Source organism: Psammomys obesus, unplaced genomic scaffold (genome assembly GCF_907164565.1).
Source record: "Psammomys obesus unplaced genomic scaffold, mPsaObe1.curated_primary_1811, whole genome shotgun sequence".
Taxonomy (NCBI): Eukaryota; Metazoa; Chordata; class Mammalia; order Rodentia; family Muridae; genus Psammomys; species Psammomys obesus.
Window position 1 is genome coordinate 17,419,104 of NW_026596149.1, and position 10,976 is coordinate 17,430,079.

Sequence of the window (10,976 nt, forward strand, 5' to 3'; positions counted from 1 at the left end):
AGGGAGAATTTGTTCTAAGTTTTTATCTATGGCTTATAGATGGCCAACTTTTTGCATATTTACAATGTATTCTCTGAATGCATGTGTTCGTCTAAATTTCTTTTGCTTATAAGGACACCATTACTATTAGATTGGGACTAATTCTAAGGACGTCATTTCAACTTGGCTACTTCTGCACAGACCCTACCTCCAAATGAACTCACACTCTATAGTGTCACCTCATGACGTTTGGGAAACAGTTCCCTTGCAGTGGGAACAGGACCATTATCTGGAACCTCGTGACATGTGTTCTTGTGGGAGTCAGGTTCCTCCTTCTACTTGGGAAGCTGAGAAGCCAAAGTGCCTATCAGTTGCTTGACAACAATGACCATGGCTTACACTTTTCTTTAGCTCCTCTCCGATTCCTGATCTCAGGCTTTACTGTGGAGGTCTCTTCTATAGTGCCCTTATTTGAGCTCACAGCCTCTGTTAGATTTGCTCTCAGGCTGTTTGTTCTTGGGGCTTGTTTTTGGCACAGTGTATAGGATATGAACATAGGAGCCATTCTGATGGAAGATAAAACTCCAACATAAGTTGCATGAATTTGAGTAAACTTATTTAAAGGCTTGAAGTCTCAATCTTCTTTAAAATAAGTGAATCAAAAAGTTTTTGTATCAGCTTACTTTGAGGATTTGGTGATGCTGGTTTGTGTCAGTAAAAGCTCTACTTCTATCATGAAGACTAGAATCTTTGTGGCTTTTTGTGGGCGATAGATAAAATCAGCTAGGTTGGTGACTATGGAAAGTAAGTGTCTCTTGTGGACTGGCAAGGGCTGCATGTAGTTGGACTTGATCCAACTCTAGACAATCAAACCCTCTGGTGTGAACATGGCAGCCCTCATACTGAGTAAGATAGCCTGGGCCTCCCTGATATTTAACTGTCAGAGACTTCTGTGCATAATGCTTTTTTTGCCCTCCTGGGTACTCTAGGAAGAAGTGAAGGACTTCAAGAAGGTGTGTAGGTAACACTGATTGTTTCCATATTATATCTTCTGAATATGGAAGCTGTGTCATCATTCCTAGGTCCACTTCAATGCCCTTCTCTTTCATGCAGGAAACTGGACTAGCCTATTTCACACCCAGCACCTGTCAACCAAACTTGTCATGGAAGTGGCTTAAGGGCTTCTTTATATTTCCTTTTCTCAGAGTCCTAGCTGAGGACTTGTTGCTATGGAAACAATCGAGAAGCTTGATGATGGAGATGTTGACATGTGGGTTGGGTCTAAAGCCTTTCTCAGAGAGAGTTTTAGAATCAGTATTATTTTGTTTTGTCCTTCCCCCCCTTTCCTATCTCCCTCTCTCCCTTCCCCCATCTCTCTCTCCTCAGCACCACTTTTCCCTCCCTCCCTGCTTCAACCTGTCCCTCCCTCCCTTCCTTAAAAGAAAGAAAGAAACAAAACGTCATTTTCACCCATTTCTTCACTCTGCATGGAACACTTTCATCCAGTATGTGAGTTTTCATGTTATATTTCTCCAGCAAGAGCAATGGGCCATTTTTAGCTGTTTGGTTCTTAGAGTCTTTAAACTGGCCTCTGGAATCTGTAAGGATAAACAGGAGCCTGTGTTTGATTTAAAATTGGAAAGCCAGGAGTCAGAGGCGAGCTTTATATATCTGGGAGTGTGGGAGCCTTGCAGGCTGATTTATGAGGGAGCTCAGTGAAAGCACATGAAAGTTGAGGTAATATTTATAAATTCTTTCCTCCAAAGATAGATGGAATGTTCTGCAGAGCTGGAGTCAGATAACACCTGCGGGGGGGGGGAGGCTTTAAAAATCTGGTTATTCAGTGTCTTAAAGGGAAGGGCAGTGTTAGATGTTGGGTACCTGCTCCAGAATCCGCCAAAGAAGAAAATAGGATGGAGCCTTCTTTTGCTCCCCACACACTGGTGACTACTTGGTGGCTCCTTCTGGCTACCTGCTAAACACAACCCTTTGTTTACCTTCACTCAATGGGCAAAATCCTAATCGGAATTATGGTGATCACATTTTAGTAAAATAAGTAAAAATAACTGTGTTGCCTTCTTTCTTTAATCAAACAAATAAACAAACAGCATTTCCCCCTATTACTCTAGTTATTGGACCGGGCCGATTCCCTGGAGGTCCTAGCCATGGTGGGGAGGAAGAGGAGGGAAGGAAAATAAAGTTGTGGGAGTGTGGAGAAGGATGATGATGCACTCTAGCTGCTAAGGTTACTGTGTGAGGGGGTTCATTGTTCTGGGTAAACTGAGTCACAGTAGCTGATGCTTAGCTGTAATAATTGCCATTACCAGGCTTGGTAAGAGCCTTGGGAACCAGTTCGGGGGAGACCCAGGTATCATGGCTCTTTGAGTGAGGGGCAGATCAGAGCAGCAGCCTGGCCTTAATTTATGTTGTGGGATTCTGGCCTCTGAGCATAACAGCCATCATTGTCTTGATCACAGGAGCTGTTGCTGCCTGCAAGAAACCTCAAGACTGGATCTGGTGATGTTCTCTCATAGAAGAGAGAGAAAGAGAGAGAGAGTGTGTGTGTGTGTGTGGTGTGTAGGGGTGTCAATAGACTCTCATCTGAAATCTCAGGAACTTCTTCCTGCATCTTTTCCTAGCTGTATGTGATTCTGCCCCCGGATCCCTTCATACAGTGGGTGAAGTGGGTACTAGAGTACACAGAAGAAGGAGGGATTTCATCTGTCCACCTATGGGGAACTAGTTATCTATGCTTACGGTGGGACTTTTTATAGATGTGCCTGGAGAAAATGTTTCTTTAAGAAATCCCACACTCATGCTCCTATACATCCAATAACCTCATTGGTTCACTGAGGCAGACTTGAAATTGTTATTAAGTTGGTCTGTCATTGGTGCTCTGTCTGGAGTGAGTAGACTTTGGTCACATCTCCCTGGGAAATGTAGCTTCAACTATATTCTTCACTCTAAACCCCACAGGCTGGAGAGAGGGGCCAGCTATGTACTCAAGCAGCAGGTGCTTACTGCTAGATAGCCCCGAGTCTTCAGGACAAGAAGCTGCAGAAACAGTTTAAGTAGATAGTGACTGGGAAGGTAAATACTAATCGGCAGACCAGGCACAGTTTGCTCATCGTAGGGTTAGCCAGCTTTGACCTTGGTGCCTCAGAGTTTCCAAGACAGGAGGAAGCACACACCCCAAGCCTCAGTTTTAATTACCATGTGCTTCTGAGTGATCTGCCTGTTTGGAAGCTCAGGGCCTGTCAGTTCTTGGCTGAGAGCAAGCAGGGGCCTTTCCATCTTACCTGCCAGTTCCTGCCCTGGTGGAAGAATTCTGCATGAAAGGCTCTGAGGCTTGAAAAACGTTTAAATATGAGTAGTTTCAGGGTAGTGTGTGGATCACAAATAGAAGGGTTGCTTTAGCTGTACTGCCAGGAACTGGCAGAGAAATAAAATAAATAAATAAATAAAAGAGCCCTTCCTAGCTAAACTTTTAGCAGCATGAGTGATTTTAAGTACTTCATGTAACTTACGCCTCAGGACGTTAGGATGCGGTGTCAGCGCTCCAGCCAGGCCATCTATAGGAACCGGAAAGAGCCCTGGGGACCCCTGCTTCTCCCTTGACTGCAGAATTTAGGATATCTGACAAAGCTCTTGGAGGTCTGAGTTATGTTTGCCTTCTTCTGGAAGACAGCTCTGTGAGCCATACCCCCACCCCAATCCGAGCGCTTCTGTTCCAAAGATTCCAGGCAGCTGCTATCCAGTTCCATGTGCATGCTGTGTCCCTCGTGCTTCAGAGACTCACCCCCAAATCCCTACATGGCAATGTCCAGACAACCCTGACTCTTAGCAAAGCCAGAGGTTAGTCAGCCCAGTCTGAAACTTCCTCCTCCTCTCCTGATGGGAGACTGACAGTGACCTTGTACCAGGGCCAGTTCTTACCTGAGATTCTGCAAGAAGGCACAGAAAACCTTTTATTGCTTCCTCTCTGCTCTTGACGCTTGAGCTCCTTTGAGAGTGACAAGCCATGTTGACAGGATCCTTAGGTGTGGTAATATCAGGTATCATTTATCAAGGGCCCTCCCTGTGCACTTAAGGGACCTACTCCCTTAATGATGGCTATATTGAGACTGTTATTCTTGGGCTGATGACATGGCTCAGCATGCAAAAGTGCTTGCTGTGTAGTTCAGAACCTGCATGGGGGAATGAGGGAAACGACCCCACAAAGTTGTCTTCTGACCTCCCACATGTGTACCACAACCCAGGAACTCTCCTATACCCATCATGCGCACAGAATAACAATAAATACAAATTTAAAAATGTTATTTGTTGGCTGAGACTACAGCTCAGTGGTAGAGTGCTTACTTAGAGTGTATAAGGCCCTGGGTCCAATCACCAGCACTGAAAAAAAAAAAAAAAAAGAAAGAAAGAAAATGACTGTTCTTATGATCCTTGCCAATGTGGAGGAAGGCCAGCGTTATCATTGCAGTGAAGGCAAAGGGGTCATGCTCACCCAAGAGGAAGAGCAAGCCTAGGACATATACTCAGGTTCCTTAGTTGTGAGATGAGGAAGTAAAGAATGGTGGCTGCCCTATAGGATAGTTTTGAGTTCCTGTACGACTAAGTAAGTACTGCTCCCTTAGCAAGGACAGTGTGTGGGTCCTGATACGCAAAGGGACTCAGTCATGGGATAACAGAAACTCAGAGTCGCGGCCCCAGGCTGTCCCTGTCCCACTCACTGCAGAGCCCACCCTCATTATCTTATAAATAAGGAAACACTCTGGGATGGGGGGGAGGGACAAGGAACATTCAACATTGCACTTCCATCCCTCTTGGCACACAAAGGATGACTGAGGAGGCCCCTCAGCCTCTGGACAACCTGATGCAACTTCTGGATATGGCTGGTGTGAACAGAGATAACAGTCTCTGAAAGTCTCTGAACTGGTGTTGCACCTTGGCTAGAGCCATCTTAGAATGTCTAATGCTTCAGAACCTTCCAATACTAGATACTTGACAACGAGAGTGGCCATCGGAAAGCAGTGGAAATAACCGGGATCCTTCTCTACTGTAATTGACTCCGTTTTCTAAAATTGGGATTTTCCAGCACATGTTGGCCTCCAGCTCCTGAGGACAACCTTGAACTTGTGATCCCGCTGCCTCCCGAAGGCTGGTATCACAGATAGTGCTACCATGCCTAGTTTAAGTGGGGTTGGGAATATGGATTAAGAACCTAGGGCTTCATGCTTGCAAGGTAAGGATTTTATCAGTGAGCTATGTCCAGCCCTGAACTTGGATGTCCAATTGTTCTTCGATACCAATGTAGTCATAACATTGAGAGATTTATTGCATCCAGGCTTTTTCTATACATACCAATACAGGAATTTATTGCATTTACAAAAAGAACACACCAGAAAAAAAAAAAAAACCTGGTTGCTATCTTGGAGATAAACCAGTTAGCAACCTGGACTTTGGAAATAGTGTTTTACTTAGAAGCAGAAAAAGAAACAAAACAGGAACATAGATATCTTATTTATTCCCCTGCAGCTTCCCTCTATTTCTCTTTCATTCAAATTTCTCTCCTTCTAGATGAATACATATATGTTACAATGACCTTCAGATTTACTCCCAGTTCAAAACAATTAGAATAGAGAAAAGAAAGAAAAAAAAAAAGAAATTACAGAGGTTTGGACAAGACAGAAAGGAACAAACAAGCTTTGCATGGAAGAGAAGTGAAATGTTTTCCAGAGGGCCTGGCCTCAGCCATCAAAATCTCCATCACTGCCTTTCACTCCGATGCCAAGATGCTTTCTAAATCCAGCAGCAGATGAAGTTTAGTGTAAGACCTCATCTGCTGGATTTAGAAAGCAGGAACTATGATGTGCCCAACAGCTACAGGCCATCTTGACGCCAAGCATTGGGCCACTTAGGGACCCTACCCAGGAGTTTTTGATGCTTCCAGGCTAGGCAGACCTCTGTTTTTGCTACACTCTTACACACACACACACACACACACACACACACACACACACACACACACGGAGATTCCTGCCTTCCCGCCTGAAGTATGCCCTGGAGTTAATGAACATTTCTGTTGAAAAAGGAAAGGAAGAAAAAGAAAGAAAGAAAGAAAGAAAGAAAGAAAGAAAGAAAGAGAGAGAGAGAGAAAGGAAGGAAGAGAAAGAAAGAAAACAAAAACAAAATAGGAGCATGGTCCTTTGGCTCATTGCCCATGCAGAGATGGGCCATTCTGCTTCAGCTCTTGAGGACTGGGAGGAGTTGATGCTAGTCTCAGCCTGAGGCGGTCTCCATCAGGGGGAATGGACAGGTGGAAAGTTGGCAGAAAAGGAGATGCAGAAAGTGAAATGCAGACTGGTGGATACAGTACATTCAGCCCGGAGGAAGCTGGGAAACAGGGAAAGACGACTAAATTCTGGGTAATGTTCTCACCACAGTGAGGGTAGCCATTGTCCAGACAAAATTGCCTCCCAGGAGCCCGATGGGCACCTAGCTACAGCAGTCTCTGGTGCAGTCTCACTTGGACACTAGCATGTGCACAAACTCCTCGTAGTTCACTTGCCCATCACCGTCTGTATCTGCTGCCCGTATCATTTCCTCCACCTCCTCATCACTCAGCTTCTCCCCCAGCCTGGTCATCACGTGCCTCAGCTCGGCTGCGCTCACGTAGCCGTTGCCGTCCTTGTCGAACACTCGGAAGGCCTCCCGGATCTCCTCTTCGCTGTCAGTGTCTTTCATCTTCCTGGACATCATGCTCAGGAACTCAGGGAAGTCCACAGTACCGTTTCCATCCTTGTCAATTTCATTGACCATGCCCTGGAGCTCAGCCTCTGTGGGGTTCTGACCCAGGGACCGCATGACGGTGCCCAGTTCCTGGGTGGTGATGCAGCCATCGCCATCCTTGTCAAACAGAGAGAAGGCCTCCTTGAACTCAGCGATTTGCTCCTCGGTCAGCTGGTTGGCCATGTTAGCAGATCGTGGGTGATGTGGCAGAAGCGGCCAGGCTGGTCTGTGCTTCCAAGCACTAACTGCAGGCTGGGCTCCTTTCCCAGCTCCGTAAAGACAGGTAGAGACTGCAAGGGGCGGCTGTCTGTCTGGCTTTCTAGCCCTGGCTTGACTGGCTGGAGCTTAAGAAAGGAGAAGGGTCCACCCCCATCGTTGGTCTGGTAGGATTGGGCTGCCCTCCACAGACGCCCCCGCCCCTGTGGTTGCCTGAAGGCCAGGTCCTGTTTAGACAAGAGTCCACGAGCCGCAACCAGGCTGGCCTGCTAATTGAGCTGACGCCAGCTCTTGTGTGTGAAAGGCAGCTTTCCTCACCAAACACTAGCAGGGTTAGCAGCAGCCATGGCAACACCCTTCATTCAGGTGTAGGAAAACCCTTTCAATAATAATAATAATAAATCCTGTTTGCCTTTCTGAATGAAGATTGAGCATCTTACCCAGGGTCTCCTTCTTGATTAACTTTCTTAGGTGTACAGATTTTAGTATGATTATCCTGTATTATATGTCTAATATCCACTTATAAGTGAGTATACAGGGAACAGGACAGGAGCCTACCACAGAGGGCCTCTGAAAGACTCTACCCAGCAGGGTATCAAAACATATGCTGAGACTCATAGCCAAACTCTGGGCAGAGTACAGGAAATCTTATGAAAGAAGGGGGTGATAGAAAGACCTGGAAGGGACAGGAGCTCCACAAGGAGAGCAACAGAACCAAAAAATTGGGCACAGGGGTCTTTTGTGAGAATGATACTCCAAACAAGAACCATGAATGGAGATAAACCTAGAACCCCTGCACAGATCTAGCCCATGGCAGCTCAGTGTCCAAGAGGGTTCCCCAGTAATAGGAACCATCTCTGACATGAACTCATTAGCTGGCTCTTTGATCACCTCCCCCTGAGGGGAGAGCAGCCTTACCAGTATATAGAGGAAGACAATGCAGCCAGTCCTGATGAGACCTGATAGACTAGGGTCAGATGGAATGGGAGGAGGACCGCCCATCATTTAACTGGGGGAGGGGCATTGGAGAAGAAGAGGGAGGGAGGGTGCGATTGGGAGGGGATAGGGGAATGGGGCTACAGCTGGGATACAAGGTGAATAAACTGTAATTAATAAAAATAAAATTAAAATTAAAAAAGTAAAACAGACAAAAACGACCTGGTCTTCTGGCCTTGAGTTTTCCTTTTTGTTTTCTCCATTTTGCATCCAACCCCAACCCAACCTTCTGCCCTACTCTCAATAAAACAACCATTCTCCTTTCTTCCATGGAGCTAGAGTTTTCTGTAGATAAAGTGGAAATTCTCTGCAAGTTTCTTGTGTTTGATTTCTAAACTTGATGACAGGCCTGGTGGTTTTTCTTCAGAAGAGACTGCTAAGCATTCCTCCTCTGCCATCCCTAACTACCTGGCTGCTTGTGGAGGGGCTAGGCTGTAGCTGGACATGTGGCCAGGGCTTATGTCACTGGAAAAACAATTAACATGCAGCAGACAATCCCTTGGAAGATGAGGAGTCTGGGTGGGACAATCCTCCTTCAAGAGGACACAGGTAGCTTTGGTTTTCTGGTTTCTGGTGTATGTTTTTGTGGGCCAAACAGCCAGTCTTTGGCCAATTGCTTTACAAAAAAAAAAAAAAAAAAAGGGCACATTGAAAGGGAGCTCAGGAAAGACATTAAACAGAATTACTTAGTACCATGACTCACAAAGAACTGCCTTGTGACTGCCACACTGCTACAATTCAAAAACTGGGAAATTACGGCAGCAGGAACATTTCTCATCTCCTGGCTTAATTCTTTCCTCACAGCCCCTCACTTCCAACACTGGCTTCTTTCTCTCCAGAAAAGAAAAAAAAAATTATATGTGACCCTGTAGATGCTCTCACCCTTCCTAACGCTGTGACCCTTTAATACAGTTCTTCATGTTGTGGTGACCCCCAACCGTAAAATTATTTTTGTTGCTACTTCATAACTGTAATTTTTCTACTGTTATGAATTATAGCATAAAAATCTGTGTTTTCCAATGATCTTAGGTGACCCCTGTGAAAGGCTTGTTTGATTCCCAAAGGAGGGTGCGACCCGCAGGTTGAGAACTACTGTTTCACACATTTAAAATTTATGGAGAAATGCATTAAGTACATAATTAAGATGTTATATTGACACTCAATACACAACAGTGTAAATTAAAATTTTAAAAAGGGAGTTTGGGAGATCATTCAATGGGTTAAGAACCTGACATCTACGTGTAAGGATGGAAGTCTGGATCTCCAGAACCCATGTATAGCTAGATACAGCAATGTTAGCCTATAATCCCTGTGCTCCTATGGCAAGATGGGAGGCAGAGACAGGGGACTCTAAAGGAGCTCAAGGGCCAGCTAGACAAATATATGCTGCCACGAATAATCAGGAAGACCCTGTCCAACAAGGTGGAGACAAGGACCAACACCTGATGTTGTCCTCTGACTTCCTCAAGAATGCTGGGGCACGTGTGTCTGCACCCACAAGAACCCACACACGTGTTTTTAAAATTTCATGTGTGGGGGTGTTTTGCCTGCATGTATGTCTACACACTACATTTGTGCGGTGCCCATAGGAGCCAGAAGAATTGTCAAGTCTACTGGAACTGGAGTTACATATGGTTTTAAGCGACCATGAGGGTGCTGGGAATTGCACACCTGTCCTCTGGAAGAGCAGCCACTGCTAAGACATTTCTCCAGATCCAGCAAAGATTTTTTTTTTATAAAGTGTATTTGAAAAGTCATTAAGGGATGCTTGTATGAATATTTACTGGTTTTGAAGGTAAAACTGTGAAACATCCAAATATATGACATATTGACATATAACCTTAAAAATATAAGTGAAAATCCATGGCTTGTTCACACAAGTAACATCTTTTTAATAATAATAATAATAATAATAATAATAATAATAATAATAATAATAACTTTTTTTCTTAAAAAAAACACTTAAGGAAAGCAGTAGCAGTTCCGTGGGTCTCTTCAGTGTCTGGTTTTCCACAGCATATATGCATGTGGAAACATTGTGTACATGATTGTGTAGCAAACATTATTTTGAAGCAAGTGATCACCCAACATCATATAGACAGGCAGATAGGGAGGAGTGGAGCATTTAAATGGCTTTTGGTTTTCTTTCCAGAAGACTGTGTTATTCTTTTTTGATGCCACATCAAAATCTGACAACTAGCTGTTTCTTGCAGTGTGGAATCTGAGACCACATCAGCGAAATGTTCATAGTCTCATATGCAAATCTGTTGGTCTTGCTTGCACTCTGAATGGTTCCCACATGTGATTTTATAATATCATGCATTGGTTGCTTAGAAAATTCTGGTTCATTAGTTCTGCAGGACTTTTAAATGAAACCTCGAGGTATATTGTCGGGTATACCGAGGATCACCAAAAGTCCTTAGACCACTTTCTGGAACCAGACGCTCCCTGATCCCCGACTCCCTAGTCCCCCTCCTCCCTTCAATGACTCAGTGCCAATGGCTGGCCATTACCTGCTGGCAGCTAACGTGACACAGTCCACTATTGCCATATTTTCCCTTTGTGTATGCTCCATACCCGCTGTAAAGTCGGCCATTATGGCCTGTCATTGTCTCCAAGCCCACCCAGAGGCAGCCACTTTGTGCCCCTCCCCAACAAAGCTTTTGCAGGAAGCCTGCTGTGTGTCATGTGATTTTCCTTGGCCCCCAGTCTCTCAGAAAACTCTTTTACCGCAAAACCCTCTCATATTAGCATAGAAGACTCGGAATAATAAATACTACCACCAATCTAAATGATAAAAGCTTAAAGCACTGAAGAGTCTCAAGTTCACAATGGCAAATATCAACAATCCAAACTTTCGATTTTCATGTGGAAGCTCAAATTTATATTGCCAACCAGTCCCACCTAATGTCTGACAAGTGTCGCAGCTGATAGCCAGCGGCTTCTTTGATAAAAATGATTCTATGGAGGAAGAAACATCAACCTGGACTTTT

At 44.8% G+C, this 10,976-nt stretch overlaps 1 protein-coding gene across 1 annotated transcript; it reads right to left on the reverse strand.

The window, feature by feature from the left end:
• Nucleotides 1-6,395: 6,395 nt before the first annotated feature.
• Nucleotides 6,396-6,989, reverse strand: Calml3 (calmodulin like 3). The gene has a single exon (XM_055593921.1). It carries the CDS (start codon nucleotides 6,952-6,954, stop codon nucleotides 6,505-6,507), a length of 450 nt encoding a protein of 149 aa, XP_055449896.1. The 5' UTR covers nucleotides 6,955-6,989; the 3' UTR covers nucleotides 6,396-6,504.
• Nucleotides 6,990-10,976: the final 3,987 nt, after the last annotated feature.